This window comes from Nannobrachium achirus (genome assembly GCF_963921795.1).
Source record: "Nannobrachium achirus genome assembly, chromosome: 7".
In the NCBI taxonomy this organism is placed as follows: Eukaryota; Metazoa; Chordata; class Actinopteri; order Myctophiformes; family Myctophidae; genus Nannobrachium; species Nannobrachium achirus.
The window spans coordinates 69,880,785-69,908,436 of NC_137816.1; the positions used below are offsets into that span (position 1 = coordinate 69,880,785).

General features: G+C 40.2%; 1 protein-coding gene across 2 annotated transcripts in view; it reads left to right on the forward strand.

Annotated features, from left to right (window-relative positions):
- Nucleotides 1-618: 618 nt before the first annotated feature.
- The window catches only part of LOC308288240 (mitochondrial carrier homolog 2-like), a 36,114-nt gene continuing 9,080 nt past the window's right edge, over nt 619-27,652 (forward strand). For both annotated transcript variants that reach the window (XM_080729623.1, XM_080729622.1), the window contains exons 1-9: nt 619-738; nt 5,845-5,929; nt 11,413-11,519; nt 15,980-16,003; nt 17,311-17,364; nt 17,754-17,811; nt 18,914-18,965; nt 21,903-21,962; nt 23,020-23,113. In XM_080729623.1, coding sequence (XP_080585749.1) covers nt 652-738; nt 5,845-5,929; nt 11,413-11,519; nt 15,980-16,003; nt 17,311-17,364; nt 17,754-17,811; nt 18,914-18,965; nt 21,903-21,962; nt 23,020-23,113 — 621 coding nt within the window. In that variant the 5' untranslated portion in view covers nt 619-651. The remainder of the gene's footprint in view (nt 739-5,844; nt 5,930-11,412; nt 11,520-15,979; nt 16,004-17,310; nt 17,365-17,753; nt 17,812-18,913; nt 18,966-21,902; nt 21,963-23,019; nt 23,114-27,652) is intronic.

Sequence of the window (27,652 nt, forward strand, 5' to 3'; positions counted from 1 at the left end):
AAGTGGATGGTAGATAAAAAAATATTTGCCACAGATAAAAGTATAGTGGTTTTGATTTGATTAATTTATTAGAAGTTTGCAATAGAAAAAAGTTTCAGTTTCATGACAGTACAAATCACTGGTACAAGGTCAACTAAAAGGAGATCCTAGAAAGCCGATGCTTATTTCCACAGGAACCACACTTTAAGTATCTCATATAACATTGAAAGACAGACGGATAGAACATAGTACTTATAATATTTAAATGACAAAGAGATATGAAAACATGGACAGTCTGACAGCAGAATTGAGGGTAGGCGAAATGGCTCAGACAGGTAGGTGAAAAGACTCTCCTCCACGGCGAAAATGCCAGGCGAAAGGACCAAATGCGTGTAGGCGAATATGTTCTAGGCGAATATGCCTGACACCATTTACAAGTCACGAGTAGCAGCTGTCTGAAGGTGACTTTTCATACCGATTTTGAAGGAGGCTAGGGATTTGCTCTCCTTTAGGGCTTGTGGAAGGGCGTTCCACATGTGATGGTGTAGCAGGATGGATCCCATCGTTCATGTCAAAGAGCCGTTCAAGAGACTCGAGTCGTCCTGTAACGTCCCACCTCCAGCTAACAGTCAGTCAGTTGTAAGGTCAGTAACTGTCAGTTAGAGAACAGTGATGGCCGACACGTGCGGTCAGGTGCTGCTGGGCTCCGGCCTCACCGTGTTGTCCCACCCGCTCATGTACATCAAGGTGCTGGTGCAGGTAAGGACCCCCCGCGGACCCCCTGAGCCGGGCCGGGGAGAGAGGCTCCCTGGCCGGGCTACAGCATGCTAGCACTGCCCGCTGTCTGTCTGTGTGGATGATAGGAGCTGTTAGCCTAGCGTTCAGCTAACGATGCTAATTGAGGCTAGCTGTGTGTGTGTGTGTGTGTGTGTGTGTGTGTGTGTGTGTGTGTGTGTGTGTGTGTGTGTGTGTGTGTGTGTGTGTGTGTGTGTGTGTGTGTGTGTGTGTGTGTGTGTGTGTGTGTGTGTGTGTGTGTGTGTGTGTGTTAGCTTGTGTATGTTATTGTGTGTGTGTGTGTGTGTGTGTGTGTGTGTGTGTGTGTGTGTTAGCTTGTGTATGTTATTGTGTGTGTGTGTGTGTGTGTGTGTGTGTGTGTGTGTGTGTGTGTGTGTGTGTGTCTCTTTCAAACACACACACACACACACACACACACACACACACACACACACACACACACACACACACACCATTTCTGATCACTTGTTGTGATCAATAGAGTCAATCAATTATAATCGATCATTGAAACGTCATCACAAGCAGGTGTCACTCATTCAGATGAGTGACAGTGATGTTGATACATTGTTGCCAACCCTGTTCACCTTTGTTGCTGGGAGCATTGAACGATTGCACTCTCTCACAGTAATAAGGACTAGAAAAAAACAACACATATTGGACATTTTTACACTTAGTTAAAGTGATCCCTGGCTAATACGACAAATATGCCTTAATACATTATAATTGTCCTCTATAACTATAATGTAAAATTAAAAACACCTTCATTATTTTATTTCTTCTAGAAATAGATAATCTTTCACTCAATTATAGGGGAAATGCCTGTCGCAAGTTGATGTCATAAATATCACGTGTCATTTTTATGGCATGCATGTGCAAAAAAACTAAACACAAACACATTTGAAATATTGATTTGATGCTAATATTAACCATAGGAAGTATTACGTTTGTTTTTATTTGCACATGCATGCCATTAATTCCATAGGGATAGATCACACATTACATTTATGACATCAACTTGCGACGGGCATTTCCCCTATTGAGTGAAAGATTAGCTATTTCTAGAAGAAATTAAATATTGAAGGTGTTTTTAATTTTACATTGTAGTTATAGAGGACAATTATAATGTATTAAAGCATATTTGTCGTATTAGTCTGGGATCACTTTAAATTATGTTAAGCTCAGTGTCACAAGAGTAAATGCCAGCAGAACAGTATATTGCAAGCCATTTTGGCAACATTCTGGTCTGCGGTGGGCGCACCTCATGGCGCGCTCTCTCGTTGGCACCTGGATAGAATACAGTTCTAGTTGTGGGCTCGCTGAAAGCGAGAACCCTGTTATCGTCGTTATTTATAGTGAGTTTGGTTGCAGTCTCGCAGACAGTACAAAGGCAGGGCCCTTAGCCAATGAGGTGCAATTGAGGTGTGTAAAATCTGGGAGTGGTGTTAGCTGGGGTATTGGTTGAGCTTAACACAGTTGGCACGCTGCGGAAGATAGTCACAATGGTAGTCTATCATGTTCTCCTCAAAAGAATCTGGGAGTGGTGTTAGCTGGGGTATTGGTTGAGCTTCACATGACAGTTAGCACGCTGTAGCATGTGTCCCAATCTCACTGAGAGCCAGTCATCTCGGAAAGTACAGCTTTAGACAGGGACTGAAAATACCCTTTTTTTTTTCTCACTAAAATGTGATAAAGCCACTAAAGCATTTCATAAATTTCAGGCTACATTTCACTTAAACGCCAGAGCTTAACTCTGCATGTAAATAAGACTTTTTTTAATTAATGTGAGAGATCGTCAGGTCATTTGCAGGTTAGACATTTATTTAGAACTTGAATATCTCAAAAGTAGTATTTCAGCATGGCATCATTCTATAAGCCATATCTTCAAAACTGTTGGGTCAATCTCCACAACCAATATATCATTTTGTGGCTATGATTCAAAAAATGAAAATGAATAAAAATCCAATGACTGGCTCCCAGCCAAATTGGGACACAGTATAGTCAGTGAGCCCACACTGTTTCATAGGAACAGTATCTCTAGTTCTTACTGCTGTTGTTGCTACAACACCTGACGGTGATCAATAAAGTTTATATCTTATCATGTTTTATTACGGGTGTGATCTTTGGCCCCATATCAAATCTCTCTGCTGATTAATAGAGTTGAGATCATTTATTTAAAGGCCCACTTCACCTCTGGGACAATTTGCACCTCTGGGACGTATGCATCTACATTTTGAACATGTGAACTCATCTACAACTAGGGTTTGTATTACATTATATGGTTCCCCAAAATGAACTAACTTAGTTCTTTTTAGTTATTTTTTTAACCATAATATTTTTATACTTTTGGCTATTAAAAAAAAATTTTAGACGTTGCTGCAAGCTATTATTTGTCAGAATTATTGACACAGCCCATATAGAACCACACACAGCAATAATTGAGGTGCCCACAATATTTAGGTGCCCAGTGACCAGTCTTCCTGCACGCTTATTGTGAAGGGCTGAAGGCAGAAGTTTCTAAACCTCGCGCACACCGCGTTTGTTAAAATAGCTGATCTACAAGCTCACAACGCGTCGCATCCACAAGACAACGTGAGATCAGCTATTTTCGCCGTGCAATACACATACGACAAAGTATAGTCAGGCTTTACTTGCGAGTTGCGACTGCGAGACGTAACGAGGAGGAGATTCACAGTGCTTCATGTGATGAAGCACCGCATATCAACGTTCACGAGGAGCTGCGTGCAGTGCGTGCTATTGGAGCATGTGAATGAAAAGAGAGACGAGAGGACAGACGACCGCGGAGGCGCGGACCGGCGCATGAACGGCCGACGAACGCCGACTAACGCCGTTCACGGGCGTCAGAATGAACGCGTTCGACAATATCGTTCATCAAGCGAAGACAAAATACGTTCAGTTCACGTTCGCCCAAAATATGAACGTGTTCATGAACACACAAAATAACTCAGGATTGTGTTGATCGTGTCCCAAACAACAATAAAATAAGATCTGGTTGTCCCATTGATTGATTGATTGTATAATAAACGTATAATAAATCAGACATTATGGCGCCATCAAAGCCTGCCAACAAACTGTAAACCTCAAAGAAATAGATTTAATCGAATAAAATCCTTTGATATTTAGTGGACTAAAACTAAACTACAGCTAAAAAAAAAACATTTAAGTTGAATAAAATGTGACTTTAATTCAAAGGACTAAGACTAGAAGTACATAAACAGTTTACAGTTTAGGTAATTAGCAGATGCTTTTAATCCAAAGCGATTTACAATAAGCAGATAAAACATCACTATAATAAACAAGTTAATGTGTCAGTACATCAACAGGAATATAACAAATGCAAATGAGTAACAATCTAAAAAAAACTATATAATGAGTAAAGAAAAAAAAAGGTTATAAAAAAACAAAAAACAAATGCTAACTAGCTGCATTTATGGTCATTGAGTGTTTCAGTAGTGCTATGGGTTCAGGTGGAGTCTGAAAAGGTGAGTCTTCAGTCCACGGTAGACGCTAGTGAGTGAGTCCGTTGTTCTAAGTGCGACAGGGAGTTTATTCCACAGCTTGGGGGCCAGGAGGGCAAACTGTCTCAGACAGGGAGTTTATTCCACAGCTTGGGGGCCAGGAGGGCAAACTGTCTCAGACAGGGAGTTTATTCCACAGCTTGGGGGCCAGGAGGGCAAACTGTCTCAGACAGGGAGTTTATTCTACAGCTTGGGGGCCAGGAGGGCAAACTGTCTCAGACAGGGAGTTTATTCTACAACTTGGGGGCCAGGAGGGCAAACTGTCTCAGACAGGGAGTTTATTCTACAACTTGGGGGCCAGGAGGGCAAACTGTCTCAGACAGGGAGTTTATTCCACAGCTTGGGGGCCAGGAGGGCAAACTGTCTCAGACAGGGAGTTTATTCTACAACTTGGGGGCCAGGAGGGCAAACTGTCTCAGACAGGGAGTTTATTCCACAGCTTGGGGGCCAGGAGGGCAAACTGTCTCAGACAGGGAGTTTATTCCACAACTTGGGGGCCAGGAGGGCAAACTGTCTCAGACAGGGAGTTTATTCCACAGCTTGGGGGCCAGGAGGGCAAACTGTCTCAGACAGGGAGTTTATTCTACAGCTTGGGGGCCAGGAGGGCAAACTGTCTCAGACAGGGAGTTTATTCCACAGCTTGGGGGCCAGGAGGGCAAACTGTCTCAGACAGGGAGTTTATTCCACAGCTTGGGGGCCAGGAGGGCAAACTGTCTCAGACAGGGAGTTTATTCTACAGCTTGGGGGCCAGGAGGGCAAACTGTCTCAGACAGGGAGTTTATTCCACAGCTTGGGGGCCAGGAGGGCAAACTGTCTCAGACAGGGAGTTTATTCTACAGCTTGGGGGCCAGGAGGGCAAACTGTCTCAGACGAGTGGATTTAAAAAATAAATAAAAATGTGCTGTCAAAGTTAAAGGGATATTCCACTTTCAAAAACATCTTTTGATCATTTTATCGTCTGATCAAGCTTTTGGGAACACCCTGGACAGATTTTAATTTGCTTGATTCTAGGGCTGTCACAATTATTACATAATCGTCTAATCGTGATTATTTGACATTATCGCAATTATTTTGTCATAATCGTCATAATCGTGAATGTTGAAAAATGACCGAAATAGTGGAAATAGCAGATCTACAAGCTCACAACGCGTCGCATCGCGACGCGTTGTGAGCTTGTAGATCGGCTATTTCCAGTATCAAAGTTATTTTTTAAGTAGTAAGTTGTTAAATATGTCAGTAATTTCTTTGTATATTTAGATTATGTGTCATATCTACCATGTACAACTTCAAAGCCTAAAAGCCAAACAGAAATGTAATTATCAACGACAAAAACACAATTAAATCGTTAATCGCCAATTATTTGAGCGACAATTAATCGTCATGTAAAATGTCATATCGTGACAGCCCTACTTGATTCATTGTTTAGATATTTGATATTCATTTCATCAGACACCACCGTCTGTTGTGTTTTAACATATTAAAGGGTGTATATGTTGTGATTTTAAGGTTATTTATGTTGTTTTTTTTCCTCCAGGTGGGACATGAGCCTCTACCGCCCTCTCTTGGCAGGAACCTGTTTGGCAGGCAGGTGTACCAGCTGCCTGGACTGTTCGCCTACGGTGAGTTGAACTAGTTAAAGGACAACTTTGTTTTTTTCCAACAAGGGTTCATATTTTAGATTGTAATTAGAGAAAAGAAAAGATGAGTGTTAAAATGTTTTCATTTGCTTCGTTCTATGTACGGTGGCGCAGTGGTTAGCGCTTCGCCTCACAGCTAGAAGGTCCTGGGTTCGATTCCCGCCGGGGGACGCTGTGGGCGCTGGGGGCGTGTTTCTCCCTCCGCGTCATCAGCGCCCACACCCTAGGTGGGGTCGGCGATAGGGCCTTTCTGTGTGGAGTTTGCATGTTCTCCCCGTGTCTCCTAGGGTTGATACCCTCACAAAAACATGCAGTAATCCTGGTCTCTATACTGCCTCCCCCTGGCCAGCTGGGGCGCCTGATGGAGGGGAAAGGAACTGGTTGGAACGTCCAAACCGGGGAAATCCCCACTGTCAGGTGAAAAGAAACAACTTGGACTCCTCATGCATAGAAGGAAGCATGAGGTCAGTCCGTTGTCTCCCCAGGCGCGGCAGAGGGAGAGCAGAGCCCAGGATTACATAGGCAATTGGCACTGGGTTAAATGGGTTACAAAATCGTGGGATAAAAATGATAAGAAAAAACATAAAAATAAATGACCTGTTCCCATGCATAGAAAGCAACCAGGCATGCAGTGAGTGACTGGAGTGGAGACACTTAATGCATTGATAGAACGTAGCGTCCGGTGGAACAGCTGTCGTAAACCGCAGATGATTAGTGGATTCTCCGCTTTCTAAGGGTGTCACGATTATGACATTGATTGTACATGACGATTGTCACTCTCAATAATTGCGATTAGCGATTATTTGATTGTGTGTTTTTGTCGTTGACAATTACCGGTACATTTCTGCTTGGCTTGTAGGCTTTGAAGTTGCTCATGGCAGATATGACACACAACCTAAATATTACAAAGAAATGACTGACATATTTGACAACTTTATACTTAAAAAAGAACATTGATAGTGGAAATGGCCGATTGTGACAAAAGAAATCATGATTTACTATATTATCGCGATAATGAAAATCCATTATCCTGGGGCGGAACGTTTGCCAAAAAATAGCAGATCTACAAGCTCACAACGCGCTGCGTTGCAACGCGTTGTGAGCTTGTAGATCGGCTATTTTTTGGCTAAAACATTTGATAGAGAATGAGAGAAAGACTGTATCAAGTATGTATATTACCAGTAAGACTCCCTAATCGGGAGATAAGCGACCGTCAGGTCGCAGCGTGATTTTAGGGCAAAATGTGTAGGAGTAGTGTCCAAAAATGTGGTTGAAAAAAATCGGCCTGAAGGTGGCGCTGAGTGTAGACATAGTGTGTACAGATGTGGGTGATTTTAGGGCAAAATCTGTAGGAGCAGTGTCCAAAAATGTGTTTGAAAAAATCGGCCTGAAGGTGGCGCTATATGGGACAGATCCATGTTGATGAGATGAGTGTAGACATACTGTGTAGCGATTTGCGTGATTTTAGGGCAAAAATTGTAGGAGCAGTGTCCAAAAATGTGTTTTAAAAAATCGGCCTGAAGGTGGCGCTATATGGGACAGATCCATGTTGACGACATGAGTGGGGTGGTCATTTGATCATTTTTGCACATTCAGGGTTTCCTGCAGCACTTTACAGGCCAGGCGCCCCGCCTGGCCAGAAAACCCCCCCGCCCCCCCAAGGGTATAAAAAAAAAAAAAAAAAAATTTTTTTTTTTTTTTTTTTTTCAATTTTTTTTTTTTTTTTTTCAAAAAAACTTTTTGGACCTCCAACAATGTACTAGGCATGATCGCGATCGCGAAATTGCATGTTTAACCCCCATACCAACCCTATCTTTCAAACATGGCAGCCATGTTTGTTTACATTTGAAGAAAACATAAGGGCTGGTATCTCCTGAATGCCTGAACGGATTTCCAAGCGAATTTTTTTGTTTGAAAGCTGTGAAAAGCGTGTACATGCATAGTGCATCATCTGTGCACGAATTCGTACACCAGCGTGCACACTATTTTTTTAACCCTTTGGTGGCGAACCGGCAATATAAGTTATTCAATGTTGAATAAATGTGGATGATAGCATGTAGTTGTGTTTTCCGTCATCATGGGCACATTCATGTGTTTTTTATAGGGCAAAAATAAGAATTCATATTAAAAATTAAGTGAATTAATTACTCGAATTAATTAATTAATTATCAAAAATCTTCGGCGCACGCGCTTTGCGCGTGCGCCATGAGATCCCCCCCTGGTCAAGACTTTTTCCTGCAGGAAACCCTGACATTTGGTCATTTTTTACATCTGGGGGTCCCCCAGGGACCTGGGGGTCCCTGGAGCTCCGGGGGTCCTTGGAGGTTGTAGTTTGGCAGGCAAGGAGTGTGTGTGCAAAATCTGGCATGGATCGGGGCAACGGTTGCGGAGATATGAGCAGGGCAAAAGTGTGACATGTGACGTGTGACAGACAGACTGACGGACGGACTGACTGACGGACGGACGGACTCACAGTTTGTGGAGGTTTTGATAGTAACTGCGACCTGACGGTCGCAATAATTACATTTTACCAATAGAGGGTTTAAATGGTACTGAATATGCAGCTCTGCAAATAAAAGGTGAATTGATCCCAGTGCATGACGGAGGACGATTTCACGATCAATTAAATCTCCACGATAAGATTATCGTGAGTGTTTTTTTATCACGATAAACGATAATATCACTTATCGTCCTATCCCTATTGTGAGATTGTAGAGATTGTAGATCTGCTATTTCCACTATTTTTGAAAATATTTGAAAATATATGAACATGTTTCAACATAAATGGTAAATGGTAAATGGTGCATTTATATAGCGCTTTTATCCAAAGCGCTTTATATAGATTGTGCATTACATTCACCCATTCACGCACACATTCATACACCGGTGGCGGAGGAAACCATGCAAGGCACCAACCTGCTCACCGGGAGCAATGTGGGGTTCAGAGTCTTGCCCAAGGACCCTTCGACATTAACTCAGGGGGAGCCCGGATTAGAACTGGGAACCCTTCGTGCTCTAATAACGGTTTCTCTACCCCTGAGCCACAGTATGCCGCAAGATCATTGTGATTATGTCAAACAGTTGTGATTAGACGGTGATCTTGAAGGCCTCTCCATACTTCGACCGAAACCGCCGTTTTCGGTCAAAAGGTCCTTTTCTACCATAAAATGATATCCCTCAGGACTTCTGAAAAGCATTGGACCGAACGAGAGTTCGGAAATTTGCACGTCGGAAAAACACAACTCACCGAACGTTTCGGTCGAAGTATGGAGAGGCCTTGAACTTCTGCTGCTGTGGGCCAGAAATAAACAAACACTGCATGTCCTGATCCAACCCACTGAGCTCCGTGTCACAGTTTTATGACTGCAGGCAGTAACAATACAGACTCCTGCACTGGCCCTTTAGGGCCAGGTCTCTTCTCGCCCTTAGGGTGTCTAACTGGTGATAATACTACCAGTAAGACTCCCTAAATCGGGAGATAAGCGACCGTCAGGTCGCATGTAAAAATCGGCCTGGTGGTGGCGCTAAATGTGACAGATCCATGTTGATGACATGACTCTAGACATACCATGATTTTAGGGCAAAATGTGTAGGAGCAGTGTCCAAAAATGTATTTTGCAAGAATGGGCCACATGGTGGCGCTAGAAGAGGGGCATGTAAGAAATGAGGGGTGGAGGTAGTGGTTTGGCAGCCAAGGAGTGTGTGTGCAAAGTTTGGCATGGATCGGGGCAACGGTGGCGGAGATATGAGAAGGCAAAAGTGTGACGTGTGACTGACATACTGACTGACAGCCGGTGGAGGCTGGTGATAGTAATATTAATGTGTAGTGTCTTTATGTCTAGTAGTCTCATAGGATATTGATATCATACTGTCTAGACCAGCTCTGACTCTGTGTCTTGTGTGTTTATGTCTAGTAGTCTCATAGGATATTGATATCATACTGTCTAGACCAGCTCTGACTCTGTGTCTTGTGTGTTTATGTCTAGTAGTCTCATAGGATATTGATATCATACTGTCTAGACCAGCTCTGACTCTGTGTCTTGTGTGTTTATGTCTAGTAATCTCATAGGATATTGATATCATACTGTCTAGACCAGCTCTGACTCTGTGTCTTGTGTGTTTATGTCTAGTAGTCTCATAGGATATTGATATCATACTGTCTAGACCAGCTCTGACTCTGTGTCTTGTGTGTTTATGTCTAGTAGTCTCATAGGATATTGATATCATACTGTCTAGACCAGCTCTGACTCTGTGTCTTGTGTGTTTATGTCTAGTAGTCTCATAGGATATTGATATGATACTGTCTAGACCAGCTCTGACTCTGTGTCTTGTGTGTTTATGTCTAGTAGTCTCATAGGATATTGATATCATACTGTCTAGACCAGCTCTGACTCTGTGTCTTGTGTGTTTATGTCTAGTAGTCTCATGTAGGGATCCGATGATAAGCCATATTATCATTTATCGTGTATCGTGGAGATTTAATTCATGGTGATATCGTCCTCCGTCATGCACTGGGATCAATTCACCTTTTTGGAGCTGTGTGGAACACAAGCTACCCTATACGTGGCCGTGTGTGTAGGTATGTTTGTGTGTGGGTGGGTCTGTATGTAGCCTCAAGAATGTGTAGTACCTTTTATGACCACACATGTTAAGGGAGGGGCGCTGTTTTCAACTGCAACACACACACACACACACACACACACACACACACACACACACACACACACACACACACACACACAGCTCCACTTCGAACAGAGGTTCGATTTTATTTGCAGAGCTGCATTTCCGGTACCACTTAAACCCTCTATAATTGGTAAAACGTACTTATGATATACATACTTGATACAGTCTTTTTTTCACTCTAGAAAATAAAAAAAATAGCCGATCTACAAGCTCACAGCACGTTGCAAGCTTGTAGATCTGTTATTTTTTGGCAAACATTCCGCCCAAGGATAATGGATGTCGGGGATATTTTCATTATCCGGACAATATTATTGTAAATTGCGATTTCTTTGGTAACAATAATCATGACATTTTCATACCGTCCCTTCCTTATTCTCATGGGGTATTGCTCTAATACTACGGTATGTGTATAGGTGTGTGTAATACTATGGTATGTGTATAGGTGTGTATATAATACTACGGTATGTGTATAGGTGTGTGTATGCCTAGTGATATAATACTACTGTATGAGTTGTGTTTATGGGGTATTGATATAATACTTATATATATATATATATATATATATGTGTGTGTGTCTGCAGCCAAACACATCGCCAAGGTAGACGGTAATAATATTAGTGTGTGTGTGTGTGTGTGTGTGTGTGTGTGTGTGTGTGTGTGTGTGTGTGTGTGTGTGTGTGTGTGTGTGTGTGTGTGTGTGTGTGTGTGTGTGTGTGTGTGTGTGTGTGTGTGTGTGTGTGTGTGTGTGTGTGTGTGTGTGTGTTATTGTGTGTCTGCAGCCAAACACATCGCCAAGGTAGACGGTAAGGCAGGGTTGTTCAACGGCTTGGCTCCCAGACTGTGTGCAGGAACCATCGGAACCATCGTCCACAGCCGGGTTCTACAGGTACGCCCTGAACTCATATACACCTAGTTCTATATGCCCTGAACTCATATACACCTAGTTCTATATGCCCTGAACTCATATACACCTAGTTCTATATGCCCTGAACTCATATACACCTAGTTCTATATGCCCTGAACTCGTATACACCTAGTTCTATATGCCCTGAACTCGTATACACCTAGTTCTATATGCCCTGAACTCGTATACACATAGTTCTATATGCCCTGAACTCATATACACCTAGTTCTATATGCCCTGAACTCATATACACCTAGTTCTATATGCCCTGAACTCATATACACCTAGTTCTATATGCCCTGAACTCATATACACCTAGTTCTATATGCCCTGAACTCATATACACCTAGTTCTATATGCCCTGAACTCATATACACCTAGTTCTATATGCCCTGAACTCATATACACCTAGTTCTATATGCCCTGAACTCATATACACCTAGTTCTATATGCCCTGAACTCATATACACCTAGTTCTATATGCCCTGAACTCATATACACCTAGTTCTATATGCCCTGAACTCATATACACCTAGTTCTATATGCCCTGAACTCATATACACCTAGTTCTATATGCCCTGAACTCATATACACCTAGTTCTATACGCCCTGAACTCATATACACCTAGTTCTATACGCCCTGAACTCATATACACCTAGTTCTATATATGCCCTGAACTCATATACACCTAGTTCTATACGCCCTGAACTCATATACACCTAGTTCTATACGCCCTGAACTCATATACACCTAGTTCTATATGCCCTGAACTCATATACACCTAGTTCTATATGCCCTGAACTCATATACACCTAGTTCTATATGCCCTGAACTCATATACACCTAGTTCTATATGCCCTGAACTCATATACACCTAGTTCTATATGCCCTGAACTCATATACACCTAGTTCTATACGCCCTGAACTCATATACACCTAGTTCTATATGCCCTGAACTCATATACACCTAGTTCTATACGCCCTGAACTCATATACACCTAGTTCTATATGCCCTGAACTCATATACACCTAGTTCTATACGCCCTGAACTCATATACACCTAGTTCTATACGCCCTGAACTCATATACACCTAGTTCTATATGCCCTGAACTCATATACACCTAGTTCTATATGCCCTGAACTCATATACACCTAGTTCTATACGCCCTGAACTCATATACACCTAGTTCTTTATGCCCTGAACTCATATACACCTAGTTCTATATGCCCTGAACTCATATACACCTAGTTCTATATGCCCTGAACTCATATACACCTAGTTCTATACGCCCTGAACTCATATACACCTAGTTCTATACGCCCTGAACTCATATACACCTAGTTCTATATGCCCTGAACTCATATACACCTAGTTCTATATGCCCTGAACTCATATACACCTAGTTCTATATGCCCTGAACTCATATACACCTAGTTCTATACGCCCTGAACTCATATACACCTAGTTCTATACGCCCTGAACTCATATACACCTAGTTCTATACGCCCTGAACTCATATACACCTAGTTCTATACGCCCTGAACTCATATACACCTAGTTCTATATGCCCTGAACTCATATACACCTAGTTCTATATGCCCTGAACTCATATACACCTAGTTCTATATGCCCTGAACTCATATACACCTAGTTCTATATGCCCTGAACTCATATACACCTAGTTCTATATGCCCTGAACTCATATACACCTAGTTCTATATGCCCTGAACTCATATACACCTAGTTCTATATGCCCTGAACTCATATACACCTAGTTCTATATGCCCTGAACTCATATACACCTAGTTCTATATGCCCTGAACTCATATACAACTGTCACTACATAACAGAGTTCTACAGGTACGCCCTGAACTCATATACATCCATCACCATATTGACGGCTGGAGTTGTTCCCCGGATTCATGTCAATTCATGTTTTCAGATATTTAACCACTTTATATTATATATTATATTATATATTATTATATTATTATATTATTATATTATATATTATATATTATATTATATATTATTATATTATTATATTATTATATTATATATTATATATTATATTTAACCACTTGAACCGTCAATACTTAATAAACTTGACCTTTCACTCTGTACTTAGTCTGCTCTTTTTCTCCCCTACACCAAACCTCTTTGCAATTTTTAGATCTGTTATTTTTGGCTACAGTTCTCAGAATATGGACGCTAGGGTTCAGGTGGTTAATGTAAAAAAGTAGTAACTCTGAGGACCCCCTAGGGGTCCCGGACCCCCTGCTGGAGACCCCTTTTCTAAAGTTTAAGCGGCAGGTCCAGCTGTCCTCAGTACAGTAACGCAGTGTGTCATACTGTACATACAGTAACACAGTGTGTCATACTGTACATACAGTAACACAGTGTGTCATACTGTACATACAGTAACACAGTGTGTCATACAGTACATACAGTAACACAGTGTGTCATACTGTACATACAGTAACACAGTGTGTCATACTGTACATACAGTATCAGTATGAATGTGTCAGTAATCAGTATGTAAAGTTATATGGACACTCTGAGCTTGGTTTGCATGAGACTGGAATGATATCTGTCTACTGGGGGGGGGGGGGGGGGTGTACAGAAAGACTGTTTATATTCAGTCTCTGACCAGCCAGGATGTATGTCCATATTAGGAGTGCAACAGTTAGTAGAACTAATGTCGCACACAAACAAAAAGGGAAAATATTGACACTATTTTCTTGTTAAAGGGGCACTCCACCACTTTTCAACCTATGTTCATATAATTGGTCCTCACTCAAAAATAGCTTATTTTCCCCCTCAGAGTAGGGCTGTGGGCAGGTCAGAAACCCATCGTCTTGTGACATCATCGATTACCAATCCAGCTTATAGAAACTGCAGGCTTTCTATTCCTGAAAAGTTGCAATTTTAAAGTGGAAGCCATTGTTCTCGCGATATTAAAAATCTAAATATTTAAAAAAAAAAATATTGATTACATTTTTTTTTTTGAAAATGATGTCACAAGACTATGGATTCTGAACTTCCCACAGCTCTCCTAGGAGACTTGGACTGAGTAGAAAAAAATGGTGATATTTTATCATGAACATTAGTGAGGACCTATTATATGAAGACAGGTTGAAAAGTGGCGAACTACTCCTTTAAGTATAAAATAACCAAAGTGGTTGATTTGACTCATTGATAAAAGAATCACACCTAGTGTAAAGTGAGCGGTGCTATTTGAATGGGTTAATTTCAGCAAACGTCCCACTAGCCAATCACAGCGCGCCCTGCAAAGCTTGACCAATGGGACTCTGGAAGTTCAACACACTTTGAGTCTTTTGAGCCAAGATGGCCAGGCTTCAGTTTACTTACCCCATTCAGAACGGGTACACATTATTGTGTATCATTATTTTATGCTTTAACTTTTGAAAAATAGCAGATATACAAGCTCGCAGCGCGGCACCGAGTGCCGCGCTGCGAGCTTGTAGATCTGCTATTTTTTTTTTTTATCGACCACCCAGAAGCAAAATTTGAGATACAAAACGTTCACTTTGAAAATACACATATTCAAAGATTTAGCTGTGTCTAAATCTTTGAATATGTGTCTCAGAAAGGGTCATCATAGGGGTCGACCCATATGGGATTTTCATGTTCGATTTAAATCGATTTGTTGTGATCAAAGAGGCCGATAACCGATATTAAGAACCGATATGCATTTCAAGTAAACAAAATAAAATAAATCCCCCAATTTTAAACGGTGGTTACTGTAGGTGGTTAATTAATGTATATATTGTTCCCATCCTAACCCTTGAACAGCGGTGGGCAACTTTGATGATGGAGAGGCCACTATATTTTCACCCTCACCCCAAAGGGCCACATTGCATATACAGTTAAACATAGCAAAAATAGCCAATCTACAAGCTCAAAACGCGTCACAGTGCGACACATTTTGAGCTTGTAGGTCTGCTATTTTTAATTGGAATCTTGAATAGTTTTTAGCTATTTTAATAATATAAATAAAATATCTTTCTTTTTTTTCAACTTTTTTCAATATCGATATTTTTCTATATTAATAAATTGTATGAATATCGAATTCGATAATCGCCAGTTTCGATAATCGGTCTATCTCTAGTTATCATACCAAAATATAATCTACAGATATAGAGCTTTTCAAAAATTCATGGTAACCTTTGCCACCTTTTGGATACCGACATCTCCTATGGCCGATGGTCAAAATTCTAATTTTCAAGATTTTTCAAAAATAGCAGATCTGCAAGCTCACAGCACGGCACTCGGTGCCGCGCTGTGAGCTTGTATATCTGCTGTTTTTCAATAGTTAAAGCATAAAATAATAATAAACTATAATGTATACCCGTTCCGAATGGGTTAATGTTCTCTTCCATGTTGTGATGTAATTAATGTTGTGTGTTCTGTTCCAGAAATGCCAAGAGGTAGACATCAAAGTAAGTGAAAGCATCTTGTTCGTGTTTGAATGCAGTTGCACACAGACCACCAACACTATGACATGATGTCAATGAGGAGGACACATTATGACTTTATGCTAGGGCATTCACCAATAATGATTTTTAGTATTCTAATTATTCGACCTCAAAGTATTCGAATAGTTAAATATTCGACAGGACTGGCCAAACTGTCAAATATGAAGTAAGCAAGAGGCGAACATTGTGAAAATAGCAGATCTACATGCTCAGGCAGATTTGAGGCAGATTTGCAGAGGGAGGGGGGTTGAATATTTTTTAGCACAACCATATATATATATATATACACATATACACACACACACACACACACACACACACACACACACACACACCCTCCCCTGTGGTGATGTTGGCTCCTGTGCCTACCCTACTATAGTGGCTCATATCCCTAGTAACCTCGCCTACCAGGCTTTCTGGGGGAAAGCCTGGTGTTCGTTCACAACAGGCCGTTTGGTTTCTGCCTAAAGCGCGGAAACCACTAGAAGAAGCGGCGTCGTTTTGATTTGGTTCCCTCCGTTTGTTTCCCCAATCCTTATTAAAATGCTCCAGTAGCCTAGTGTAGTCTTGCCAGTCGCTAACAGTTGGACTAAAAGATGCATTTACCAAACACATTTTTCAAAAGCAAAACTACTCCGCATCAAGGAGTTTATTAGGTAGGCCCTAAAAGTATGTTCTTGAGCGCAGGGGAATTATTTTGGGTTAAAACTGAATACCGTATTTTCCGGACTATAAGGCGCACTTAAAAGCCTTTAATTTTCTTAAAAAACTACAGTGCGCCTTATAGTCCAGTGCGCCTTATATATGGATCATTCATTGACATTGACATTCCCTTTAGCACATCTCCATCTGTTGGATGCATAACGCAACGGTAGCGTCTATTGTGTGCGCCTTAAAGTCCGGTGCGCCTTATATATGAAAACAGTTAGAAAATAGACCATTCATTGACAGTGCGCCTTATAGTCTGGTGCGCCTTATAGTCCGGAAAATACGGGTAATTGTAGTCCTTTGAGTACTACAACATGACGTGTTGTGGTTTCCGCTCCAGACCGGTTACAAGTTACAACCCCGAAAAGTGAAGTGATCCCAGACTAACCCTACTATAGTGGCTCATGTCCCTAGTAACAGCTTTCTACTTCCCAAGTACCCGTGTTGTACGGCTACTCAATGTGCTTTACATACGATATCAAGTGAATCAACATTTCTAGAACCTGAAGCTGAAATGGATTTATTAATTAATGTTTAATTTATTAATTAATGTTTAATTTCAGGTAACAGGAGATCAGAAACCAGAGGAGGGATCCCTGCTGCACGTTGTCAACGAGGTAAACACTCATTTACATAATGTAATAAACAATAAGACTTTAATCAATCATTTACATAATGATATAAACATTAAGGCTTTAATCAATCATTGACATACACAGTAACACATTTAAAGGGGTCAAACAAACAAGAATAATTGGAGCCATAACGTACTGCTGGAGCCATGATTCCAGGCTCTTGGAATGTGTTTTTTTGTGGTTTTAAAATGAACATTAACGTTTTAAATTAGCGCTAATGTTTTAATTGTGGAATAAATGTTACGCTCTGTGTTTTGGTTCAGGTCAGACCTGCAGGTAGAAACTCTGTTCGTTGCCTGTTTAATCCATTCAGTCCATTTATTCTGTTTAATCCATTCACTCCATTTCTTCTGTTTTTCTCTTGAAATCAGACGACCAAAGAGATGATCGCTCGATCCTGTGCCACCATCGTCACACATCCCTTCCATGGTAGGATTATGATTATTATTATTATTATTATTATACACACCCCTTCCATGTAAAGCCCTTTGCACACAGGCGCGTTTATCCGCACGGATAAAACGGACAATTTCCTTTTTTTTTTAAAGAAAACAACCTCATGCACACCGGATCCGAATTAGCCGTGCGACGAGTGGCTGCGGCCGTGCGCTTTTTTCTCAATCGAAACCAGTTCGATTCATGCGTCTTGTCGCATGCGGTAAAAAACTCATCACTCCTTTTATGACTCCTTTTGGGATCCGCAGCGCCGATTCTGCACAGCATTGCACACCAAATTCAATGCGTTTTATTCATGCAGCAAACGAAAAAAAAACAAAGAAAAAAAAACGCAACTGTCCTGTGTGCAAAGGGCTTTACTGTATCAATATGACTGGACTGTCTCGGCTTTTGTCAGATCTGTACTGTATAGCTGTGTGTGTGTGTGTGTGTGTGTGTGTCTGTGTGTGTGTGTGTGTGTGTGTGTGTGTGTGTGTGTGTGTGTGTGTGTTGGATGAATGGATGTCTTTCAATGATGAGTCATTTATGAGAGTCCTTATCTGCTATATTTACATGTATTTAAATGTGTTCTACTGTCCTCTGCATGCAGTGTGAGCTGGATGAAACCTTTACCCCATGACATTAATAAATTTACATCAATATATTTAACTGTATTCTATTCTATCTACAGTGATCACATTGAGGTGTTTATCATGATGTTTCTATACTAATATATTTAACTGTATCTTCTCTACAGTGATCACATTGAGGTGTTTATCATGATGTTTCTATACTAATATATTTAACTGTATCTTCTCTACAGTGATCACATTGAGGTGTTTATCATGATGTTTCTATACTAATATATTTAACTGTATCTTCTTATCTACAGTGATCACATTGAGGTGTTTATCATGATGTTTCTATACTAATATATTTAACTGTATCTTCTCTACAGTGATCACATTGAGGTGTTTATCATGATGTTTCTATACTAATATATTTAACTGTATCTTCTTATCTACAGTGATCACATTGAGGTGTTTATCATGATGTTTCTATACTAATATATTTAACTGTATCTTCTTATCTACAGTGATCACATTGAGGTGTATGGTCCAGTTTATAGGAAGAGAAACCAAATACAGGTGATTCTTTTCTTTTCCTTCATACTGACAGATAAAGATTATTTTCCTTCACACTGACAGATAAAGATTATTTTCCTTCATACTGACAGATAAAGATTATTTTCCTTCACACTGACAGATAAAGATTATTTTCCTTCATACTGACAGATAAAGATTATTTTCCTTCATACTGACAGATAAAGATTATTTTCCTTCATACTGACAGATAAAGATTATTTTCCTTCACACTGACAGATAAAGATTATTTTCCTTCATACTGACAGATAAAGATTATTTTCCTTCACACTGACAGATAAAGATTATTTTCCTTCATACTGACAGATAAAGATTATTTTCCTTCACACTGACAGATAAAGATTATTTTCCTTCATACTGACAGATAAAGATTATTTTCCTTCATACTGACAGATAAAGATTATTTTCCTTCACACTGACAGATAAAGATTATTTTCCTTCATACTGACAGATAAAGATTATTTTCCTTCACACTGACAGATAAAGATTATTTTCCTTCATACTGACAGATAAAGATTATTTTCCTTCATACTGACAGATAAAGATTATTTTCCTTCACACTGACAGATAAAGATTATTTTCCTTCACACTGACAGATAAAGATTATTTTCCTTCATACTGACAGATAAAGATTATTTTCCTTCACACTGACAGATAAAGATTATTTTCCTTCATACTGACAGATAAAGATTATTTTCCTTCACACTGACAGATAAAGATTATTTTCCTTCACACTGACAGATAAAGATTATTTTCCTTCATACTGACAGATAAAGATTATTTTCCTTCACACTGACAGATAAAGATTATTTTCCTTCACACTGACAGATAAAGATTATTTTCCTTCATACTGACAGATAAAGATTATTTTCCTTCACACTGACAGATAAAGATTATTTTCCTTCACACTGACAGATAAAGATTATTTTCCTTCATACTGACAGATAAAGATTATTTTCCTTCACACTGACAGATAAAGATTATTTTCCTTCATACTGACAGATAAAGATTATTTTCCTTCACACTGACAGATAAAGATTATTTTCCTTCACACTGACAGATAAAGATTATTTTCCTTCATACTGACAGATAAAGATTATTTTCCTTCACACTGACAGATAAAGATTATTTTCCTTCACACTGACAGATAAAGATTATTTTTGTTGACTAGCAGATTCTTTCTGTTGTCCGGACTGACAGACACAGAGATTCACACAGTTTTCCCACAGTCATGAAATTCCTGGAAATATTTTGAAATTAGAAAAATATTTTTTCCAGTACTGGAAAAGTTTTGGAACTGATCAAGGGTCCTGGAAGGTCCTGTGCATTGTCTTTGGTTATTGATTTTGTTAATACCTCTGAAATGGCAGAAATTGTGAAAATAGCAGATCAACAAGCTCACAACGCCTCGCGGCGCGAGGCGTTGTGAGCTTGTTGATCTGCTATTTTCACAATAAAACCGTGTTATACAAAATTCCTCTACTCTTAGTGCTCGTCAGGGTGCCGGGGTCCACAGTTAAAACATGATTATTTCGGGGGTCACGGCCTGAAAAGGTTGAGAACCACTGCCATATACTACCTGTCTTTTGGAATTGCACATAGGAGTAAGCGACCTGTTATTGAGCTGAATTATTGTTCTATAGTCCTGGAAATTGGGTTAAATATTCTGGAAAAGTTTTGGAAATGAATTGGTAAAATGTGTGGGAACCCTGGGTATGGGAGTTTTTTATTGTTGGTCATGTTTTTAAAGTGATCCCTGACTAATACGACAAATATGCCTTAATACATTATAATTGTCCTCTATAACTACAATGTAAAATTAAAAACACCTTCAATATTTTATTTCTTCAAGAAATAGCTAATCTTTCACTCAATAGGGGAAATGCATGTCGCAAGTTGATGATGTCATAAATGTCATGTGTGATCTATCCCTATGGATTTTATGGAATGCATGTGCAAAAAACACATTTTAAATATTGAGTTGATGCTCATATTAACCATATGAAGTATTAAGTTTGTTTTTATTTGCACATGCATGCCATAAATTAGATCACACATGACATTTATGACATCATCAACTTGCGACGGGCACTTTACCCTGTTGAGTGAAAGATTAGCTATTTCTAGAAGAAATACAATAATTAAGGTGTTTTTTAATTTTACATTGTAGTTATAGAGGACAATTATAATGTATTAAGGCATATTTGTCGTATTAGTCAGGGATCACTTTAAGCTCATTTTGTCTCTGAATCAATTCCCTTCATATGCATAAACACAGCAGCATGAGATGAACATACAGTAAATGTCTTATTTTTGTCATTATATTTTCACCTCTTTAACACTTGCAGAAAACAGTGTTTGGTCATTTAGGACAGGGGTTCTCAACCTTTTCAGGCCGCGACCCCCAAAATAATTTAACTGGGGACCCCCCCCCCCCCCCCCCCCCCCCCCCCCCCCCACCCTGACAAGCACTAAGGGTTTGAGGCATTACATTTTGTATGACATGGTTCTATTGTGAAAATAGCCGCGAGGCGTTGTGAGCATGTAGATGTGCTATTTTCACAATTTCTGCCTCTATATATTTGACAGTTTGGCCAATGTTTAATTTGTCATTTTAGAGGCGTTAAAAAGTCCTTAAATTGTCACTTTAGAAATGTGCAGATACCCTCTATAGAGTGAGAAAAAAGTGTTGCACATTAACCCATTCAGGCCGGGAACACATTTTGCTGTTTGGGAGGGGCTTACAGTACATGTACAGTATGTAGCAACATATTTGTTTTGTAGGCTAATTTCTGATTTAGCCCTATTCTATAGGTTAGGCCTAAATGGGTTAAGTTAATCATATTGGGGTCCCCAAAATGATTTGGGGACCCCCGTGGGTCCATAATAAATGGAAATAACAGCTTGTTTTGTGCGTTTCAGCGGAGCGTTTGATTCCATCCTAACAGTCTACAGAGAAGAGGGGGTCCTGGGCTTCTTCGCGTAAGTTCCACCACTGATGCTTGTACAATGATAGATGTACATACGATCATTATATTTTGATAACGATACTTTCTTTCAAAGTGTTAATATCTTGTCATCGTGTTCTCTTCCATTGGGTTGTATTTAAGTGTTGGTGTAGATTTAAGTGATTAAAGCACAACTTTGTTTTTTTACAACAAGGGTTCATATTTTAGATTGTAATTAGAGAAAAGAAAAAGTTATGTTTTCATTTGCTTTGTTCTATTGTTTTATCGTGTTTACCGTGCTAAAATGTGGGGCATGCGTACACATGGGGGCATGCGTACAAGTGGCTAAATATGTCTTTTTAGACACAATAACCCAGCAGTTTCTTTATTGCTATTTACAGTAACACTTCTAGCCCCCATAAGTCACATCCAACCATGAAATGTTGCATTGTATCTTGGGAATGGGCTTATTCTGTGTAAAATGACATATTTAGCCACTTGTAGATGACATATTTAGCCACTTGTGCGCATGCTCCCAAACACTGAAATAAGAATCTCTAAAACAATAGAAAGAGATAAATGAAATAATTTTAACACATATTCGTAAATTACAATCTAAAATATGAACCCTTGTTGTAAAAAACTAAAGTTGTCCTTTAATGTCTTGTCATCATTTTCTCTTCCATTGGGTTGTATTTTGTAAGTGTTAATATTAAAGGTGATACACCATGCATTTAAAAAGTATTTGTCATATTGTTTATGTCCCAAAAAGTTTTTCAAAAGGTTTGAGGCTAAATTACCACTCCTGAATAGAGAGCCTCTCTCATTTTTTTTCTTTTTTTTTTTCTGATGACGTCACAATCGGCAGATGACGTCACAATCGGCAGCAAATCTGGACAGCCTTTTTTGAGAACCCGTGGGATACTTTTAACCTCCGCCTTCTCAAAACCAGAGAAAGACACAACGGTCTGAAATGGGACTTTGTGAGGATAGAAGGTGCTAGTGGGACCCCAAAAAAAGGTTTTAAAATAGGAAAAGTGAAATTTCATGGTGTATCACCTTTAATGTCTTGTTATGTTGTTCTCTTCCAGAGGGTTGATTCCTCGTCTTCTGGGTGACGTTCTGTCTCTGTGGATCTGCAACCTGCTGGCTCACCTGGTCAACACCTACGCTATCGATGACTCTGTACGTATGCACTATCATACTGTAATATCTACTGTAATATAACCTGGTAGATGACTCTGTACGTTTACACTATTATACTGTAATATCTACTGTAATATAACCTGGTAGATGACTCTGTACGTATGCATTATTATACTGTAATATTTAATATAATATAACCTGGTCAACACCTACGCTATATAATAATAATAATAATAATAATAATAACAAAACTTAATTTGTATAGCACCTTTCATGACATGAAATGCAGCTCAAAGTGATTTACAGAGCAGAAGATGAAGCACAAGTGCTTAAAGGGGTCAGAAACCCCGCCTCTTTATTTGTTTTATCAGACTTGAGAACATGAAAAGATTTCTAAAATGTAGGCGTGGTTATCTGCCGTTGTGGGGGGGAGGGGGCGGAGTGATGTGTCTTCTATCAGAGAGAGACAGAGTGGTGCGCTCAGCACTGGGCACTTGTTGCTTTTCCATTTCGGAAACATTTTTTAAAACCAGCCATTGGAGGTGTAAAAAGTATAAAGATTCGGCAACTCCATGTTCTGTAACCAATTAAAATGTGCAGGTATTTTACAAACAAGCTGTCTGAGCTTTTATCCATGGACAAACTTTCTCCAGCTCTGGACCACGGAATCAGTGAAGAATGGACGCTAGGCTAGCGTTATAGCTATTTGCTGTGTAGTGTGTGTGTGTGTGTGTGTGTGCGTGTGTGTGTGTGTGTGTGTGTGTGGGTGTGTCATGACAGTGCGCGCACACACACGACGTCCACGCACGAAAACTAGCAGATCTACAAGCTCACAATGCGTCGCTTTCGCGACGCGTTGTGAGCTTGTATATCAGCTATGTAGCTATGTAGCCTAGCTAACAGCCGTAGCAGTAGCAGCTTCTCATGTAAACACGTTGGTTTCGGCTCTACGGCTATTAGCTAGGCTACATACATAGCCAATATACAAGCTCACAACGCGTCGCGAAAGCGACGCGTTGTGAGCTTGTAGATCTGCTATTTTTCGTGTATGGAGTCTATGGACATTGTGTGTGTGCATTAGTGATGCGCGGATAGGCTTCTGAAGTCATCCGAATCCATCCGCGCAAATTCATTATCCGCCCATTATCCAACCGCATTAATTATATCAACCAATTTATAAATCCGCACCATCCTCATCCGCAACTTCAAAAGTATTATTATTATTATTACCCTTATTATTAGGCTAATATTATTTTCTGGTAGGCTATTCCCTGTTAGTTTTCTTAGTTGTGCGATCACAGAAATGCATTGATCTAGCCTACGGAATGTCTCCGTTCGTCTTTTTTTCTTTCTTTTTCTTTTTTTTTTGGAGTCGGTGCTGCGCGTCGATGCAGACAGACATGCAGGCAGACAGAGTCAGACACACGAGAGAGAGAGAGAGAGCGAGGGAGAGAGAGGAACATTAACAAACACAACTTAGTGGGAAGTTTAACTTACCTACTGTACAGTACTTTACAATATGGACTATGGAGCTGACTCAGCTGAGAGAGATTCACTTTTTAGCGCAGCGAGAGGTAATGAGTGCGACGCGATCATGCCGTGATGCCGTTTAAGTGGACACAGCTGTTTAGTTTTATCGTGGACTGCACATTGCCTCATGAAAAATGATTGTTACTTTACAAATTATACAAAATAACACACACTAACACAGACACAAGCATACCTAGATTTCGCTTTTTATTGATAGATTAGGCCATTATTTATTTCCTGCATTATTTCATCCGCGGATATCCGAAATTAATTAATAATTATATTTGATTGATCCAAATCCGACTGCACCGCGGTCCACCGCGGCTAAAACCGCTATCCGCGCATCTCTAGTGTGCGTGCACTGTCACGACACACACACACACACACACAGGCTACACTACACAGAAAATAACACAGGCACCACACAGTGTAACTGTCTGTTGACAGAGCCTGCTCTTCTCTCTGGCTGAAACAAGCATACAGTGAAACCACGCCCCCCCCTTGATACAACTCTATATTAAACAAACGTTAATATTAATTAGATATGCCTACGTCACTGCACTCTAGAACAATGATAGCTAATATTTAATGAGTGGCGCCAAAGATTTCTTTTGGACCTAGAAACTGGAAGTACACAGAAATAGCTACAGAGACAGCAGAAAGCTCTGAATCCCCAAGCCTATGGGCAAATTGAACCATATCATTGCTCCCTATCACAAGTGACTCATTGATATAATATATATTTATAGAAAAAGTGATTTTGTGTTTCATGGACCTTTAACTCTACTACTGCCAGATTATTTATTTATTTATTGGGTCTGGTGCCATCAAAAAGCGGCTTACCTTTGCGACGTTATAGTAGATAGACAGACATTTATTTATTTATTATTATTATTTTTTTGATTGTGCAATAGTGCACTTTGGTCTGCCAGGCAGCAGAGGGCGGCGTCATGCAAGACTTAATGTGAATTTGCCTGTTATGTGTTGCCCTACATTCAGACCAGTCACTGGCCACAGAGCCTCACGGCCAGAGGAAATCAACAAGGAAGTGAATTGTTCTCCGTTGATGTTAACGCATAATGGATTTTTTACACCATCACCGCGGAAAATGTGTTTACAGTACACGGCCGCGCGACCCCTCATCAGCTTAGAGTCATCAGACGAGGTAAACGAACGAGCGCCGTATTGGCGCGCCGCGACCTGAAAAATTGGGGCGAACAGGAACGTTCAAAGCAGAATAAGAGTTAACAGAGAAAAATACACATGAATGCAATAAAGCAGAAAAATAAAAACCTAAAACATTGAAGAACAATTTCAGAACAGTGTGGACGTCAATAGCATCAAAGGGATTTAAAATTTCAGCTAAAAGCAAGAGTAAAGAAATAGGTCTTGAGCTGTGCTTTAAAGCTATCCACCGAGGCTGCCTGTCTTAGGTGTAGTGGGAGTTTATTCCAAGCTGTCGGTCCGTAGAAGCAGAAAGCTGCTTCACCATATTTTTTATACGTCATTTTAGGCACATCAAGCAGGTCTGCACTAGAAGACCTGAGTGGGTGGTTTGGAACGTATCTATGCAGGCAGTCATAGTCACATGACTATGTAACATTATCTACATATTATAGATGATTATGTATGTTATACTGTACTCAAACTGTACTCGCACTGTACTCAAACTGTACTCTTCCCACAGTACAGCAGCTGTGTTTAGCAGTTATCTTTAGTTTCGGTGACACATGCTTGTTTCATTTTGTAGCTACTATAGCTAACTTTCTTATGAATTTAATTTTTTTATTGCCTAAATATTAATAAGAGCATAACTGAGACTAGGAGAGATCAGCATTGGTCTGGATTCATTCATAAGGTTTTAATTGGGATTTTATCCTCCTCATTTAAATTCTCTCTTTGAAGTGTAAAACCAGTGCCTATCATAGGATGTAATCTGCACCTGGAAAAGAGGGTCTCTCTCTCTCTCTGCCCTCACTGTGTTTTAAAGCAAGGGTTCTCAACCTTTTCATAAATGTGAATACATTATGACGTTCTGGGTCCATATCGTCCTCCAGCTTAACACTTTCCCCTGCTGCTTAACGTCCATTGTATAGCGTTTATTGCCCACAAAACAAACAGGTTGTTTGTTACACACGGAGTGACACCACGGACCGTGTGTAAATTCCTCCCGTTTTCAGTCAAAAGCAGAGTCAAGCCATCCGTGGCTAACCCGTCCTCATCACACGGTGTTGCGTGCCAAAAGTGGCCGATCTACAAGCTCACAGCAGCTCGCATCCGCGTCTCCGCGCCGCGCTGTGAGCTTGCAGATCGGCCACCTTCCAGAGGACGCTGAGACTTGCAGGATGAGCACTCTGTCAACCCATGCGAGCGTCGCTGATTCGAATGACACCCGCAAGTGGAAACGGGCTAAATTCGCTTTGTCTTAATACGCATTTCTGATAATTCGCTTCCCTAAATCTAATTTGAATAAGTTTAAGGAAACATGGCTATTGTATAAATGTTAAAAGTGTGTGAAACATGACAGGTGTGTTTGTGTGTCAGTACAGTTGATTGAATTCATTGAAGAATTTATTAGAAGTTTGCAGTAGGAAAAAGTACAGTTTCATGACAGTACAAATCACTGGTACAAGGTCAACTAAAAGGAGATCCTAGAAAGCTGTACGGCCTATTTCCACAGGAACCACACTTTAAGTATGTCATATAACATTCAAAGACAGACGGATAGAACACAGTACTATAAATAGGATAACATCAATTACAAAAGCAGAACAAAAAGTCTTGGGTAGCAGCCGCCTGAAGGTGACTTTTCATACCGATTTTGAAGGAGGCTAGGGATTTGCTCTCCTTTAAGGCTTGTGGAAGGGCGTTCCACATGTTGATGGTATAGCAGGAGAACACATTTGAGCCTTGTTTAGTGTTAAATCTAGGTTGAACAGGATTAGTGGAGCTGCCTCTGGTGTTGTGATCGTGAACATCCTCGATGTTTTGGAAGTAGTTTGTCAGGTACATGTGTATTTCGGAGGTGTTGTGCATCTTGTAGACAGG